This window comes from Oncorhynchus tshawytscha, linkage group LG33 (assembly GCF_018296145.1).
Source record: "Oncorhynchus tshawytscha isolate Ot180627B linkage group LG33, Otsh_v2.0, whole genome shotgun sequence".
Taxonomy (NCBI): domain Eukaryota; kingdom Metazoa; phylum Chordata; class Actinopteri; order Salmoniformes; family Salmonidae; genus Oncorhynchus; species Oncorhynchus tshawytscha.
The window spans coordinates 16,773,742-16,792,590 of NC_056461.1; the positions used below are offsets into that span (position 1 = coordinate 16,773,742).

At 42.9% G+C, this 18,849-nt stretch overlaps 1 protein-coding gene across 1 annotated transcript; it reads right to left on the reverse strand.

The window, feature by feature from the left end:
* Positions 1-10,356: 10,356 nt before the first annotated feature.
* Positions 10,357-15,547, reverse strand: tmem174 (transmembrane protein 174). The gene is made up of 3 exons (XM_042311730.1): positions 15,518-15,547; positions 14,938-15,369; positions 10,357-10,563 (listed from the first exon to the last, which is right to left on the reverse strand). Exons 1-3 carry the CDS (start codon positions 15,545-15,547, stop codon positions 10,357-10,359), a joined length of 669 nt encoding a protein of 222 aa, XP_042167664.1.
* Between the last annotated feature and the right edge of the window lie 3,302 nt (positions 15,548-18,849).

Sequence of the window (18,849 nt, forward strand, 5' to 3'; positions counted from 1 at the left end):
TGGTATTATTTTTTGTATTTATTAGGATCCCCAATTAGCTGCTGCCGAGGCAGCGGCTAATCTTCCTGGGATCCAAACAGGAAACAACACAACAAATGAAATACATAATATACATACATAGCACTACATTTACAATACAATTTAGCCATTCAGCAGACGCTCCCATCCAGAGTGAACAGCTAGTGCATTTATCTTAAGATTGCCAGGCGAGACAACCACATATCACAGTCGTATCCCAACCATGTATCACATACAAATTACAATATATAATACAATACAACATACAATACAATATTCATAACAATGTCTGTGTCTCTTCACAATCCTCGCCTTGCCGTAAGGTGTTCTTTGATCTGATTGAGTTACCTCGGGTGGAAAGAGAGTTCCATTTAGTCATGGCTCTATTTAATTATATGTGTTTCCCAGCCTCTGTTCTGGATCTGGGGACTGTGAAAAGACCTCTGGTTGCATGTCTTGTGTGAGTGTCCGAACTGTGTGCCAACTGCTTGAATAGACAGTTCAGTACCTTCAACACCTTGCACAAAAACCAATAGTGATGCAGTCAATCTCTCCTCAACATTGAGCCAAGAGAGATTGACATGCATGCAATTGCCATTCACCCGTGTACATCTAAGTACAATACATGCTGCTCTGTTTTGGACAAAATGCAATTTCCCTATGTCCTTCTTTGCCACACCTGACCACGCAACTGGGCAGTAGTCCAGGTGTGACAAAACTAGGGCCTGTAGAAGCTGTTTGGTTGACTGAGATTTCAAGAAAGCAGAGCAATGTGGTAGAAGAGTTAATGTAGAGTAATAGTTTATCAGTCATAGATTTAGTTGTGATATACAGTACATTTGGAAAGTATTCAGACCCCTTGGCTTTTACCACATGTTGCTACATTACAGCCTTATTATAAAAATGTATTAAATTGTTTTTTCCCCTCATCAATCTACACACAATAACCCATAACGACAAAGCAAAAACAGGTTTTTAGAAAATGTAACAAATTTATTACAAATAAAAGATGAAAAAAATGACATTTACCTAAGTATTAAAGCCCTCTACTCAGTACTCAGCATCTTTGGCAGCCTTTACTCTTCTTGGGTATGATGCTACAAGCTTGGTTCACCTGTATTGGGTAGTTTCTCCCATTCTTCTCTGCAGATCCTCTCAAGCTTTGTCAGATCGGATGGGGAGCGTTGCTGCACAGCTATTTTCTGGTATCTCCAGAGATGTTTGATCGTGTTCAAATCTGAGCTCTGGCTGGGCCACTCAAGGACATTCAGAAACTTGTCCCGAAGCCACTCCTGCATTATCTTGGCTGTGTGCTTAGGGTTGTTGTCCTGTTGGGAGGTACCTTCAACCCAGTGTGAGGTCCTGAGCTCTCTGTAACAGGTTTTCATCAAGGATATCTCTGTACTTTGCTCTGTTCATCTTTCCCTAGTCCCCCAGTCTATGTTGCTGAAAATCCACCCAACAGCATGATGCTGCCACCGCCATGCTTCACCGTAGGGATGGTGCCAGGTGTCCTCCAGACGTAATGCTTGGCATTTAGGCCAAAGAGTTCAATATTGGTTTCATCAGACCAGAGAATCTTGTTTCTCAGGGTCTGAGTCCTTGAGGTGCCTTTAGACAAACTCCAAGCGGACTGTCATGTGCCTTTTTAGTGAGGAGTGTCTTCCGTCTGGCCACTCTAACATAAAGGCCTGATTGGTGGAGTGCAGAAGAGATGGTTGTCCTTAAGGAAAGGTTCTCCACAGAGGAACTCATGAGCTCTGTTGGAGTGACCATCGGGTTCTTGGTCACCTCCCTGACCAAGGCCCTTCTCACCCGATTGCTCAGTTTGGCCGGGCGGTGGTTGGTGATTCCAAACCTCAATGCTACCCTTCCACAGATCTGTGCCTAGACACAATCCTGTCTCGTAGCTCTACAGATAATTCCACCGACCTCATGGCTTGATTTTTGCTCTGACATGCACTGTCAACTGTGGGACCTTATATAGATAGGTGTGTGCCTTTCCAAATTATGTCCAATCAATTGAATTTATCACAGGTGGACTCCAATCAAGTTGTAGAAACATCTCAAGGATATCAATGGAAACAAGGATGTACCTGAGCTCAATTTTTGAATACTTATGTAAGGGTATTCTGTTTTTATTTGTAATACATTTGCTAAAATCTCATGTGTGTAGCTTGTGTGTGTAGATTGATGAGGAACATTTTTTTTAAAAATCCATTTTATAATAAGGCTGTAACGTAACAAAATGTGGAAAAAGTCAAGGTGTCTGAATACTTTCTGAATGCATTGTATCTCCCATTGAGCAGGTCTTGGATTGGATATCACTATCAGATGTTAAGGATTAAAAGTAGTCTGCTTTGGGTTAGTCTCTTGTCCCCATGTACCCTCCCCCACTAGAACATAAATAACCATTAAGCCCGGGTGGTACCTTCTCATTCATTGCCTGTCGATATGGACGTTCTCAGGAGATTTGTGGTAAACGGTTCTGTGCACTTCTAGAGCCCTCTTTCATTTCAGAGTAGTTTAAACGTTTCACGTGTTCCGTAATACTTGTATAAAATGGCTCAAATGCAACAAAACTGTAAAATAATGAGCCTTGTCGGCCACCCACATTTTACTGTGCAGCAAAATTAATGGAAGTCACATTGAGCTGTGGTTTATACATCTACAAAGACACAAAAGCAACAGTTTTCACGCAGTTTTAAATTGTTTTCGAAATAAGGAATTTGCACTCTTATTTCTGTGGGAACCATATAGGGCTATCTCAATTTGGGGGAATTTGTGGTTCAACGCTTCATGGTTCAAAAGCAGTTAGAAAGTGCTATTTTTGCAGTCATAATAACACACACACACACACACACACACACACACACACACACACACACACACACACACACACACACACACACACACACACACACACACACACACACACAAAGCCAAAAAGGAATTAGGGCTAGCTAGTAGCCTGCTGCCATCACTGTTCAGCTATTTCATTCCACACCTTGTACAGTGGAATGTTAGCTAAAACGACTGGTACCCAGACTAAATTAGGGGTGCATGCTTGCCAAAACCAGCAGGTAGCCTGACACACCTGTTATCGCAACCCCCTGGTCTTGAAATAACAGCCTGTAGTGTGATTTAAACGTCATTAATGAGATGTACAGGCCACATGAGGAATCCCACGATGGGCATTTGCCAATAGCCTATTCGGGGCTACATTAAATAGGCCCTGAGCCAAATAGAAGGTTCTGTATACCTACATGCTGTATTAGGGCCATGTTTTTTTCCCGGGTAAAAATGAAATATTCCTATTGGCACCTGTTAGACTATACAACCTTTATTACAGAAGAAAGTTGGGGCTGTTATGGACTTATATAATCATGTGGGCTGCACACGTCACTTCAATAAAATATTTTCACTGTTCGTATTTAAATTGGACCTAAGATTTGTGAATTGTGAAAAAAAACAAATGTTTTAAAACAATAGAGTTTATAATCCCCAAACAATTCCCAAAACTTTCTGTAAAATTATAGATCGTGGAACCACTGGGCCAGGCCTATATGTTTTTTTTACAGATCAAAGTAGAGGCGTGAATAACAAACCCACAATGTAGGATACATTTATTTTGGAGTAATTCGAAATTAATTCCACTTCAAATAAGAGCAACTATGTTTCCAAATGTTGGATGCAGGAGAAAAGTGTTGCTTCATCTTAATACAATTGAAGACAAATGTTTTTTTGAGAGAGTGAGTTGTCAGACTATAATAATTTGCAGTAATTTTATTCGTCATGATGTTTTATTTATTTCTGTCTTCAAGTTTTGATTGGGCACACTATGAATGGAGTTCACACTTGAGTGTTGCAGCTATTTTGAATGAAACACTTGTTGGTAGCCCAAGTAAAATTGAGTAGTCTAAACGTGTCGAGTAGAATTAGAGTAGGCTAATTATTTATTTTACGGAATGGTCCAAAACTCAATGGCCATGGTGGCATGATCTTTATCAGTTATATCATTAACAATATGTGTAATTGAAGATATTTGGACATAATTGAACTTTCAGCCTTAAATGTTATTCAGGTGTAACAGGGGTGCAATTAGGCTAACATGTGGTAGCCAAAAATCAACAATATCAAAAAGGCACATGTGAACTGTCGCAAACTTTGGCGAACTCTATCATTGATGTCTCATATAAGATACTATATTTTTATGGAAACAATTGTAGGCTATTTAGGCTAGTTAGTGGATATTTTGGTAGCAATTCCTTACAAGGCTAACCGTTTAATGTAAAGTCAATTTATTATTATTATTGTTATTATTATTAGTAGTAGTATTAATACTATGATTATTATTAGGATTATTGTGATGTTGATTTTTTTGTTTTATTATTATTATTAGGCTCCCACCACCAGACCAGCCAGCCAGTTGTCTGAGCTGCCCCCGATGTCTGAGACCAGACTTGTCTGACCTGACCTAGAGACAGACAGAGGCTATATTGATTCCCTCAGTGTTTCCGCCCCCATGTGGTTAAGCAACACTTGCATTTAACCGACTCCCATGGGAGGGCACCAACTCACTTAAGGTTCGCGGTTCGAGACAAACGCTGGTGTCTTACAGTAGGGACTTTCAAATCAGTTATTCCTCTAAAGATAAGGTTATAGGTCCTAGAGGAACATAGCCAATGACGCAGAGTTTTTATACCACTCAGGCCCTCATGTAAAATAAACAGCCACTGGGCGCCAGATCACTTCCCCAAAGCTATGGGATGGGATCAGTTACCTATACTATAGGCTAAGGGAGGAGAGCTGGGACTTGGGTGAAATTAGAAAACGTGTATTTTATTGAATTGTATTGAATCCAAGGGATGTCTTTATTGGGTTTGATTAAATAATTCTGGATAAACTGTAGAGTTTCAGTTCCAACTGGATTGTGGCCCACTGTTAGCTAAGTGATTCTAATATACCATGAGAGACAGAAAAGAGACATGCCTATATTCATCCAAAATGTAGGTTTACTTTTATTCATACACACATATTCAATTAAAATTGTAGGGCACAAAGGAGTCTAAGGGGATTTCCACATAACACAATCATTTGAAAAGCCACTCTAGCTTGACCCTCATGTGGCTGCTAGCAAGCAGACTAGGTAGTGCTAGGTATCAACAGCCAATTCAGTTGGGGTTGGATGCTGTAGTGAGCTTCGATTGGTCAATAGTGTTGCGATATCGCAGAGTATTTAGATACATTTCAGCTTTCCCCAACTTTGGTCCCTCCATGCTTACATCGCCCAATGGTCCCCCGCCTACTTCCCTTCCGTCCATTGAAAATTAATGGGGCTCCGTTGTTTCATCGCCCCCAACGTGGTAAGTGGAAATACATTGTCAAGCAAGGCCGCAATCCCACGTTTACACTATACTAGCGATAATCACCTAGCCACACTAGCCTCGCAGATGGCGCCGATGAGGATGGCTGACGTTTTACATGCTCCCGACCATTTGTGCTATTTTGTTAGTTTTTTTGTGTTGTTTGTAACTTATTTTTTAAACTTATTTTGTACATAATGTTGCTGCTACCGTCTCTTATGACCGAAAACAGAGATTACTCACAACAAGCAGGAAGAAGCTTTTTCCTTTAACGAGTCCGACGAGAAGGATATACTGCTCTCCCGGTAACAGGCCGAAATCCCCGCCATTTTCCCTGTGCCCAAGGAAGCAAAAGTAACCTATCTAAATGATTACCGCCCCGTAGCACTCACGTCGGTAGCCCTGAAGTGCTTTGAAAGGCTGGTCATGACTCACATCAACAGCATCCTCCCGGATACCCTAGACCCACTCCAATTCGCATACCGCCCCAACAGATCCACAGATGACGCAATCTCAATCACACTCCACACTGCCCTTTCTCACCTGGACAAAAGGAACACCTTTGTGAGAATGCTGTTCATTGACTACAGCTCAGCGTTCAACACCATACTGCCCACGAAGCTCATCACTAAGCTAAGGACCCTGGGACTAAACGCCTCCCTCTGCAACTGATTCCTGGACTTCCTGACCGGCCGTCCCCAGGTGGTAACGGTAGGCAACAACACGTCTGCCACAATGATCCTCAACACTGGGGCACCTCAGGGGTGTGTAGTTAGTCCCCTCCTGTACTCCCTGTTCAACCATGACTGCGTTGCCAAACCCGACTCCAACACCGTCATTAAGTTTGCAGAAGACACAACAGTGGTAGGCCTGATCACCGACAATGATGAGACAGCCTATAGGGAGGTCAGAGAACTGGCAGTGTGGTGCCAGGACCACAACCTCTCCCTCAATGTGAGCAAGAAAAAGGAGCAGATCATGGACTACAGGAAAAGGCGTTTTTGGCCCCTCCAGTTGTATCATTGGAATGTGATACAAAACGATGCAACAATGTGCGGATGCCTCCGAGCGGTCGGGTAGGCTGTGTGAAGTGTTAATGCAACTGGATACAAAAACGATAAAAACAAACAAATGATGTCCCCCCTACTTCTAAAACCAAAGTAGCGCCCCTGATTGATTAATGCATTAACAAGGAAAGAAATTCCACAAACTAACTTTTAACAAGGCACACCTGTTAATTGAAATGCATTCCAGGTGACTACCTCATGAAGCTGGTTGAGAGAATGCCAAGAGTGTGCAAAGCTGTCATCAAGGCAAAGGGTGGCTACTTTGAAGAATCTCAAACCTAAAACATATTTTTTTTGTTTAACACTTTTTTACTTAGTATGTGATTCCATATGTGTTATTTCATAGTTTTGATGTCTTCACTGTTATTCTACAATGTAGAGAAAGAAAAACCCTTGAGTAGGTGTGTCCAAACTTTTGACTGGTACTGTATATCCCTAGATGTTTCATGGTAAACGCAGAGACGGAAGAGGAAGGAGACAGCCAACTAGCAGTTTAAAAAAAAGTTTTGAATGAAAGTCAATGAACTAAGTAGACTAGACCCAGCTGCTATTGCATTGGTGTCTATGGAAGACACAACCAGTTAAATGTCAACTGCCCCTTAAAACCAACTTCTCTGGTTGTAAACGTCTATGTGTTAACGATATGAGTCAGACACATTAATTATAGTGTCAAAATGTACTACAACGTGTAAATAGGATAATTTTGGTCATAATGACAGTCTCGTCCAAAACTGTGTATTGTAAGTGAGTTTGTCAAGACTTGGGTATGGATTACTTTTTGCCAACGATGCCCAATTGCCCAGAGACAACACGTTGTGGTCCGCCCCCACCTGACATATGGACATTTGTTGTCAAATCTGCAAATGAGTGAAATGATTTTGCTTGGCAAATATGAATGAAAATGGGCTTCCATAAAGTTGGTGCAAACATTCAATGCATTTTCAATATATGGTCGTATGGTCAGGAATGGATTATATCTGACACGCTCACTTCTGCTGCCCGTCAACCGTCAAACCACTGGTGTTAGGGGGGCTCCTGAGTGGCACAGCGGTACAAGGCACTGCATCGCAGTGCTAGAGGTGTCACTACAGACCCTGGTTCGTTCCCGGTTTGTATCACAACCGGCCTGAATCAGGAGTCCCATAGAGTGGCGCACAATTGGGCTAGCGTCATCCGGGTTAGGGGAGGGTTTGGCCAAGGGGCTTTACTTGGCTCATCATGCTCTAGAGACTCCTTGTGGTGGGCCGGGCGCCTGCAGGCTGACCTTGGTCGTCAGGTGAACGGTGTTTCCTCTGACACATTGGTGCTTCCAGGTTAAGCGGGTGGGTGTTAATGACATGACAAGATCGAAATTGGGGAGAGAAAGGGGGTAAAATACCAAAGATTTGTGTTAAAGAAAACACTGGTGTTGGTTACTACGTTAGCAATGTAGATTGCTGGTGCTAGCTAGTAGATACTTTTGGTTATAAAACATTATTTAATAATGATAGTTTAATAATGAGACCATTGTAGCTATGATACCACAGATGAAAGGGAAATGGTAAGTAGCTAAATATATCAAGATTACGTGTAATGTGATGTAGTATGTGAGAGGAAGATGTGTGTAGCTCATGTTATCTAGCTTCCTTGCTAGCAACAGCTAACTGTAGCTCATTGACATTGTCAATACGGGGCAGGCAATTGGATACTAGCTTGCTATCTAATCATAGGATGTAAGCAGTTTACTTTCAATAATGTTTAAACTCGAACTGGCTAGCTAACATTAGCTAGATAGCCAACTCATTTCAACTTGGACAAAGGTATGATAACTAACCCGGATTTGCAAGTTAGGTAGCTAGCTAGCATTCAGGGGCTTAGTCTGCGAACCAAAAACAAGATGCATGTTCGCATAAAAGTTGAGTATGGTGTATTTTCTATGACAAAAATAAATGAAGGATGGTACTTAAATAATTGGAGGATGGTCGACCAGAAATATACTTTCACGCCCTGATCTGTTTCACCTGTCTTTGTGATTGTCTCCACCCCCTGCAGGGAGCCACCATTGGGGGCATGTACTACTACTGGTCCCTTTTGGAAGGGCTTTGTTCCCTTATGGAACGCCACGACCAAGGGTTTAAGGCTATTTTGGAGAAAATCAGGGAGTTAGCTCATAGGCAGCCTGCCACCTCTGAGAACCCCCAACCACCCAGTAACCTTTTTTCTATTAGTGGTGAGCTTGTACAGCCTACCCTGGATCCCGAGAACCCCGCTTACCTCCTCCGGAGCGATATTCTGGGGATCCTGGAACCTGCTGGGGTTTTCTTTCTCAGTGCTCCCTCCCTCAGTGCTCCCTCAGTGCTCCCTCTGGACGTCTATGGGAACGCAGGAGTGAGAGGAGGTGTGACCTGGGTCATACTCGTTCATCCCCTATGGCTTGCTCACCTCCGAGGGAATCCGGAAGTCCCAGAAGACTGTTTTTCCCGAGAAGATCTGAAGCCACCCAAGCTCCCTCGACGACGGGTGAGTCGGAACCTATGCAACTGGGAATAGCTAGATTATTTTCGTTCACTTAGGCTAAGCTCCAACAGTTGTCTGTATTGTGGTGCTGCGGGGCATTTCATAGCTATCTGCCCTGTGAAGAGACCTAAATCATTAGTAGGTACAAGTACACTGGTGAGCCAGACTGGGAATCCTCAAATTCATATTACCCGTACCCCTTTTGCTGTTATCCTGCTGTGGGGAGACCAGTCAAAGTCTCTTCGGGTGCTCATACACTCTGGGGCTGATGAGAGTTTCATGGACACTACCCTGGTATCGGAACTAGGTATTCCCGCTCAACTCCTCTCCGTTCCCATGGATGCCAGAGCACTGGACGGCCATTCCATTGGTAGAGTCACGCACAGCACAGTTCCCATTAATCTGCAGATATCTGGTAATCACAGTGAGTCAATATAGCTTCTCCTCATTGAGTCTCCGCACATCCCTGTTGTTTTGGGATTTTCTTGGCTCCAGAAGCACATATTGACTGGAACATGGGTTCAATCCTGGGTTGTAGCCCGTTCTGCCATTCACACTGCCTAAACGTGGCGCAGCCTTTTCTGGAACGTCTGCCTCCTGGGTTAAGTACGGCCTCTGATTTCTCTGCTGTTCCCGCAGAGTATCATGACCTCCGGGAGGTTTTCAGTAAGGCTCGTGCTACCTCCCTTCCTCCATATCGTCCTTACGATTGTGCTATTGACGGCACCACACTGCCTCGGGGCTGGCTATATTCTCTGTCTGGCCCTGAGACCAATGCCATGGAGGAGTACATTAAGAACTCTCTGGCTGCTGGGAGCATTCTCCCTTCTGCCTCTCCTGCCGACCCAGGGTTCTTCTTTGTGGGAAGAATCGGTTCCCGCTACCACTCCTCTCCTCGGCTTTCGAACCTCTCCAGGGGGCAACCATCTTTTCTAAACTGGACCTCCGGAACGCCTACCACCTTGTTCGGATACGCGAAGGAGACAAGTGGAAGACGGCTTTCAACACAGCAAGTGTACATGAGTACCTGGTTATACCGTTTGGACTCACTAATGGTCCTGCTGTCTTCCAGGCCCTGGTCAACAATGTGCTCCGTGACATGTTGAATCAGTTTGTTTTTGTCTACCTTGGTGACATCCTGTTTTTCTCCCGTTCTGCCCAGGAATACGTTCTCCATGTTCGACAAGTCCTTCAGCGCCTCATGGAGAACCAGTTGTTTGTAAAAGCGGAGAAGTGCAAGTTCCACTGCTCCACAATTTCTTTTCTGGGATACATCATCACTGAAGGGGATGTTCAGATGGATCCGGAAAAAAAGTGAGAGTGGCGGTGGATTGGCCCCAACCCACATCCAGGGTGCAACTACAAAGGTTTCTGGGGTTTGCTCATTTTTACCGCCATTTCATTCGGGGCTACAGCAACCTGACAGCTCCCCACTCTGCACTCACCTCTCCCAAGGTTCCGTTCACATGGTCCCCAGCAGTGAATAAGGCGTTTGTGGATCTGAAGCAACGACTCCCCACCGCCCCATCCTCATCCATCCGGATCCGACCCGTCAGTTTGTGGTGGTGGTTGACGCTTCCGACATGGGAGTAGGGGGTCCATCGTTTCCCAGCGATCTATCCAGGACCAAAAGCTTCATCCCTATGCCTTCATGTCCCATCATCTGAACTCGGAGGTGACGAACTATAAGGGCACAGGGCAAATCCCAGATGCAGACTCGGGAGGCAGATGGTTTGAGTCTCTGATATTTATTAGTATCCAAGGAGCAGGCAAGAGAATGGTTGTGGACAGGCAAAAAGATCATAACAAAGTCAGAGTCCAGGAGGTACAGAGTGGCAGGCAGGCTCGAGGTCAGGGCAGGCAGTATGGCCAAGCAGGCGGGTTCAGAGTCAGGGCAGACAAGGGTCAAAACCGGGAGGACTAGCAAAAGAGAGAATAGAAAAAGCAGGAGCACAGGAAAACCGCGCTGGTTGACTTGACAAAACAAGACAAACTGGCACAGAGAGACAGGAAACACAGGGATAAATACACCAGGGAAAAGCGACACCTGAAGGGTGTGGAGACAATCACAAGGACAGGTGACACAGATCAGGGTGTGACATATACACCGAACAAAAATATAGACCCAACATGCAACAATTTCTGAAATTTTACTGAGTTACAGTTCAAATGAAGAAATCAGTCAATTGAAATACATTCATTAGGCCCTAATCTATGGATTTCACATGACTGAGAATACAGATATGCATATATTGGTCACAGATTTGTTTAAATAAAGTTGGGACGTGGATCAGAAAACCAATCAGTATCTGGTGTGACCACTATCATGCAGCGGGACATCTCCTTTGCATATAGTTCATCAGGCTGTTGATTGTGGCCTGTGGAAGGTTGTCCTACTCCTCTTCAATGGCTGTGCGAAGTTGCTGGGTAATGGCTGGAATTGGAACACGCTGTCGTGCATGTCAATCCAGAACATTCCAAACATGCTCAATGGGTGACATGTCTGGTGAGTATGTAGGCCATGGAAGAACTGGGACATTTTCAGCTTCCAGGAATTGTGTACAGATCCTTGCGACATGGCGGTGGATGAATGGCACGACAATGGGCCTCAGGCTCTCGTCACGGTATCTCTGTGCAATCAAATTGCCATCGATAAAATGCTATTGTGTTTGTTGTCCGTAGCTTATGCTTGCCCATACCATTCGTGAGCTTTGCTGGCACAGTGTTATAAGTAGCGCACTCCGGCTCTGAGTATCATGACTTCGTACCCAGTGCTGTGCAGTCGTTTACAAGCATTTCGCTACAACCCCAATAACATCTGCGAAACACGTGTATGTGACCAATACAATTAGATTTGATGGGGCTTGCCAGTGGCAATTGCAAGTTGGTTATGACACCGAACTGCAGTCAGGTCAAGACCCTGGTAAGGACGACGAGCACGCAGATGAGCTTCCTGAGACGGTTTCTGACAGTTCGTGCAAAATCGCTTAATCGCTTGTGCAAACACACAGTTTCGTCAGCTGTCCGGGTGGCTGGTCTCAGACGATCCTGCAGGTGAAGAAGACAGATGTGGCTGTCCTGGGTTGGCGTGTTTACACATGGTCTGCGGTTGTGAGGCTGGTTGGATGTACCGCCAAATTCTATAAAAGGACGTTGGAGGCGGCTTATGTTAGAGAAATTAACATTAAAATTATCTGGCAACAGCTCTGATGGACATTCCTTCAGTCAGCATGCAACTGCATGCACCTTCAAACTTGAGCCAACATTTATGAGATCTTTTATTTCAGCTCATGAAACATGGGACAAACACTTTACATGTTGCGTTTATATATTTTTTCAGTATACCTATGGCTCTGGCAGCAAATAGAAAAACGTATCAGCAACGTACACAGCTGGTTGCATAATATTGGCTATCATGTATTACTATTATGTAGTTACCTTCCCTCTATTAGCATATACATTACTTCCAAACCAGAGAAATACATTTTATTTCATTCACAGGGTAAGTACAAAACCTGGTGGAATTGTTGTTCAGCAGCGTTGTGGGAACCCCCTACCATATCAGAAGCTGTTACAGAAGGCTGAGGCAGTGGCCAGACACCAGTCCCGCTTCAGAGTAATGGAGGATACTTGAATCAGGTTGGTCACATTTGATCTGGTCAATGGTCAAAATACTATCTGTCCTGGAATTCACCTAACCACCATTGATAATGTAATCGGTGCTGTGTGTATATGTGTGTATTGTATGTTGTAAGGAGGTGACACCTCCACTGTGCCAATGGACTATTCCGAGTGAGTAACAACCAGCCAGTGCCATGCTAGCACGTGTCCCTTGTGAAATAGCAGTGAATCAGGATCTCTGATTGGCTATGTTCAACCATGTATTTACTGTTGGCTTCCATGGCTGTATGGTGACAGTCTTTCTCTCTCTCAGTCCCCCTGTGATCTAGGAGCTGGGTCGGATATAGGAGCCGAATGATGCTGACATGATGTGAGAAGACACTTGTATATCTGGGAAATTATCATTAACACGTATATCTGGGAAAATAACACTCATATGCAGATAATGAGATAAGATCTAACTAGTTAGCTAGCTATAACCGGGCAGTGTGTTCCCAATCAATGTGCTGAGGCTGCATTTCAAACAGCTAAGACTAGCTAGCTAAATGCTTTAGTTGACTTGTTGGATAACACAACAAATGTATAAGGAATGTTAGCTAGCTAGCCAACTAGCTAATAAACTTCAGATCAGAAATATCCCAAGACGTAAACTCTAGCTAGCTACACTGGCTGCAGCCATTAAATAATTCAGCTACTTCTGATCAAATATTACCATATACACTGAGTGTCCAAATATTGAGTTGCACCTCCTTTTGCGCTCAGAACAGCCTCAATTAGTCAGGGCATGGACTCTAAAATGTGTCCAAAGTGTTCCACAGGGATGCTGGCCCATGCTTCCCAAAGTTGTGTCAAGTTGGCTGGATGACCTTTGGGTCTTGTACCTTAAATATTTTGTCTTGCCCATTCACCCTCTGAATGACACACAAATACAATACATGTCTCAATTGTCTCAAGGCTTAAAAATCTTTCATTAACCTGTCTCCCCCTTCATCTGCATGGATTGAAGTGGATTAAACTGGTGACATCAATAAGGGATCAAGCTTTCACCTGGATTCAACTTGTCAGTCTATGTCATGGAAAGAGTAGGTGTTCCTAATGTTTTGTACACATAGTTAGCTAGACCCTTTCTGACAATTTTACTGTGAATAACTGAATAGCTAGCTAGCCAACATTACCTAGCTCAAGTGAGGCTTAGCTAACCAATAATATCTCTGGTCATTAAAAGCATTTTCTCAATCACAAATACTCTTACAACTTTGAGCAGTCTATAAATAAAGATCAGTGTAAACAGTACTCGTTTCAAGTGAATTATTATAGTTAGCTAGAAGGAGAGCAGCCTCTTGTCTTCTCATTCTGCAGCATAAATACAACCCACCACCGACTGTCACAGTGCAGCACAAGTGAAAAATGAAAACTACTTTAAAATCCCGGCACCAGATTATTTCCTGAATGGAATACCTGGATCAAATGTAAAACTTAGAATAGAGTTTTGATTGTGTTCACAACAGTACAATATCGAGCATGTGAGCTCAGAGATATGTGAAATTGTGCACTAAAATCAGATTTTTCTGGGAATTATGGAATTTTCACAATGCCCTCATGACATCATTTCCAAGCACTCCATAGGAGCTTGTTGACAGGCAGACATGCTTCTTTTAGTGTTTTATCAAGGATACAACATATAACCGGACCAAAATATTATTGCAGATCATTTTATGATGTATTTAGCTGTTGTATAAAAAACGATTTGGAAAAACAGGGACATCTTTGCCTGACACCTTTATATAGACCGGAACTGACCCTTTCCTCAGTGAACTATCTTTAATTTATCCACCAGCTTTGGTAAAAGCACTGAGTTTTTAAACCCAGAGGCCCTACACTGTGAGACTTCCGGGAACGCTTGCGAAGAAGACTTGGCAAACCAAAACGTGATTTGGGATTTGAGAAGTCAATGTGAGAAGTGAAAACATCTTCCTTAGATATTATTATTCTCGAAAACTAACAACCTAGATTCAAGCCAATATCTGAATCAGATGTTATTACTCCAACCTTGTGAAAGTGACAACCTGATACCTTTTCATTTTCATCAAAAACAACTATATATTGAAGGGGTGCCTTTGATTTGACAGCCTGCACATGCGCAGTTCGGGGCGTAACAACCAATGACGTGTTTCTGTGCATTAGCTTAGCTAGCCAACTTCGCCATGACTTCGCCTACAAGCATCATAAGGGATTTCTATTGGAAAAGCCGTTTCTACATATCTTCATACTAAACCATCATTGATAAAAGCGCCCCGATGAACTCCAAAGAAGCAGCAGGTCACATTTTCTAATGTGCAGCAAACCCAATTTTCCATTTCTGGATTCACTTCCTGTGTCACAAATCCATATGGAGATGGGATATACTGCACTACCGTGGCTTTGTGAAACATTATTGGCTGATTGATCCCACTGAACACAATTGATTGGCAGGACCCTGGGATCGTCAGTGATTCAGAAAACTCTTCGCCACGGTCCTTCGGCTTACACACCCGGCAGGAGAGAATCCTGAACATACAGACGCTGATGAGGATGAAGGTGCCTCCTACAGACATCAGGATGGGGTCGAGCAGCTGGGTCCACTCGAAGCTGCGGCTGACATTGTACTTAAGCCAGCCCATGACTTTGAACGTCATGCCCACCAGATCCAGGAATATCCCAGAGAACAGGAGGGTAGCCCCTGTCTTCTCCCCATCTGAAACTGACACGTGGCTGTCTAACTGGCTCAGAGGAGGGATGGATCCGATGGAGATAGGTACCACCTTCAGCGAGAGATCGTCAAAGGTGCCGGTAACATTAGTGGGAGTTACTGCCGTGTCTCCTCTGCCGGTGTTGTCGGCTGAGACTGAGGCTGCTGGCCCATCATGTTCTTCCAGAAGTTGCGAATTCCAGTCCGGTCTGTCAACTCACTCCTGTGTTTGTGCTTTTAGTTGGAGCCATGTCTCCTGTCACTGTGGGTATTGATAAACTGTCTGAATTTCAACATTTCCACCACTAGCCCTCAGCTTGCCCCTACCCCATAGTCACTCCTGCAGATATGAAATGATCAGATGGACATTTCCATCAAGCCTATCAGAAGGCCAGGTGAAGCTATTACCATAATGCTTAAACATATCCAAAACGTTCAGCTCTACAGAAGTGCCTAAATGGTAGAAGTTAAGGGGTAGGGGCTAGGGGTAGATTTGACATTCATCTATTACAACACTGGCTAACCCACTGGCTAACCCAGAGAGCAGGTTGTTGATTAATATACACAGGGCTTTTGTTTATCAAGGGTTTGTTTTCCCACATGGGGGTTGGTTCCTGTGTCTGTTCACATGTTTAACCCCTCAGAACCATGTCAGGTGAGGATAGACATGTGCAGAGCAGACAGAAATGTTGTCTCCTGATAATTCATGACTCAACATTTTCATATTGTAAAGAATTGTTCACTGTCCATAGTACCGGCCTATTTGAACAGATTCAGTGACCTGAATTATTTACTAAGTACTCCTAACCACACAGGCTATATTAGTAGGCTATATTGGCGCTTCATGATGCTTGATCAAAACTTGTTTAGTTTAAGTTCATGACCTCACATAGCTGCTGCTGTGCTTGTTGTGGAAGTTGATGTCTTAACCACGCAGTTCATCTATTCAGACTACATCTCATATTTCATTGACAGAGATAAAAGCAAACCCAATCAACAGGTTTGGAATCAATATTTGAGTTAGTTGTTACACATCTCATTACCCAAAGGAGAACTACAACGCGTGGAGAGTTCAAGAGAGGAGAGTTGTGTTTGAATACACAGGACTGTTCGAGGTCTAACCCAGCTAGCACATAACATTCTGAGAACCATATATTTCTTAGAGCTTGATAAGCACGTTTTTTCCCTGTGGTTATTTTGCATACAACCTTCCCATAACTTTCTGGGAATGGTGCAAGACAGTTGCTTGGCTATGAAACATTCTCAGAACATTTAAGGAACAAAAACATCTTGGTATTTCATTACTTTTACGGAATGTTTCCTAAAAGTTTAAACATGGTTACATTGAATTTCAATTTTGGTGATGTTCTAGGAATGTTTTCCAACTGGTTTGACATTGGGCATGTTCTCAAATAGTTCAGAGAACGTTGAGAATCAATGTTCTTGTGTGGGAATTTCAGTACTTCAGTATAACGCTTCCTACAGGTTTCCTCGTGGTTCTATTTAAAGTCGTGTTCTCAAATTGTTTCAAGAACATAAAGAATACATTCCAGAAAAGCCAAAGGAAAGCCTTAGTAATGTTCAGAGAACGTTCTAAGAAAGTTATTTAAAAACATATACACTACCGTTCAAAAGTTTGGGGTCACTTAGAAATGTCGTTGTTTTTGAAAGAAAAGCACATTTTTTGTCCATTAAAAATTATGTTTTCATGTCCAGATGCTGTCCTGTTTCATGTCTGTTTATTCATTAAATGTTCACTCTCTGTACTTGCTTCTTGTCTCCAACTGTCTGTCCTCACAACTTCTGTTCTCAGAATGTCTTTTGAACGTTCTGTTTTACCGGTCAGGAAACGTATGGCTTCGTTCTCACATCCAATGTGAAATCAAAAACATAAGTTCCCACAACTTCCAATTAATCAAGTGTGCTAGCTGGGAAGACAGAGGAGGGGAGAGAAAGAGCTGGAGGGAGAAGAAGTAGAAGAAGAAAAGGAGGTGCCTTCCTGCACGCACAGACCATGGAACACGAGCTGCAATCCACCTTGTCAAATATAATTTCACATGATCGCATCGCCAATCGCACTGTTATACATAACTTATCACCATCAGCCCCATATTGCAATTGTTGAACAATCAGCGTAGCATGGTAAGTGCAGGGGATTTAAAAACACAGGCATCACGCAAGACATGTCATCGGGAAGTGAGTAACGAGCTGAGCTTTGGGTAAAAACCAGCGCAACACGCAGTCTGCCTGCTACAGCAAAATAGCAGCCTAACTTGTAAGATATAGAAATTCTCCTAACCACTTAACCCAAGACGATTTCTTAGGCACTCAGTAACTCACTTGGTTGCTAAGTTAGGCTCAATTTAGTCCCCATATCACCCACCCACACACACACACACACACACACACACACACACACACACACACACACACACACACACACACACACACACACACACACACACACACACACACACACCATTGTTTTATAGGTACCACTAGTAGCATGTTTTAACAACCTGAACAAACATATAGATTTGGTCACGGCAACAGTCCATAAGTGCAGAGTCTTCAAATAAGGTTTGTGAATATTCTTGAGACAAACTCTTGAAACTGATGTCGGCAACTTGTCGGTCGATGATTGTGTCTTTTTAAACCGTTGTTCTGGTAGATCAAGTCAGAGGCACAATATGTCAGTGCAACAACCCACAGTCACACTAATTAATATTCAACATTCGACTGAAATAGCTCTGATCTAATGGCGTCATACTGTTTCAACCCTTCAATAGATTTGAACAACGCGTCTATTCTATTAGGGATATCTTGCGACTGAAAAAAACATTCCAGAAAATAGCCCATTCACTTGAGGTTGTTCATTTGAAGTGTTGTATCAGTTTAAGTGTTTGATGGTCATGCCAATTCAAGTAAAGCAACTCTTTTGACACGGTCTGTTATGCAAATTTGGTAAGAGAATGTGTCAGTAATGCTGTATTGTAAAAGTTACAATAAGTTATTGGCAAAATGTTGCCAGTAACCCAGAGCAGGGTTTCCCAAACTCGGTCCTTATTCTAGTTGTGGTTTTCAGTTAGCTCTTTTTGGTCTCCAATTAGAGGGAATGTCATCCCAGTTAATGTGCTCTATTCATAAATATTGAAGCTTTTACACTGTAAGTTACTGTACATTTTACAATAACCCATAGGAATTCTCTGGAAAAAAATAGCGCATCGTGGCACATATCTTTCTGCTAGAAATGTGTTTATTTGCAGGTAGAAATGTGTTAATCATCCACTAAAGTAGTTAGCAAGTTTACTAGATACTGTAGCTACAGTTTAGCTAACCAAACCATCAGTCCAAACTTGCCATTATGAAAATCTAATTTTCAATTTGAATTTTGCTTTCAAAAGCAGCTCAAAATAACATGTAAGAATTAACTATAGCCATTGTACAGTGGTGATATGCCATGCATTATAAGGGAATAAAGAACGCTCTAGAATGCCCTTCAATCAGAAACAAGTATTCAACAATGCCATGGTATAATGAAAATTAAACAAAC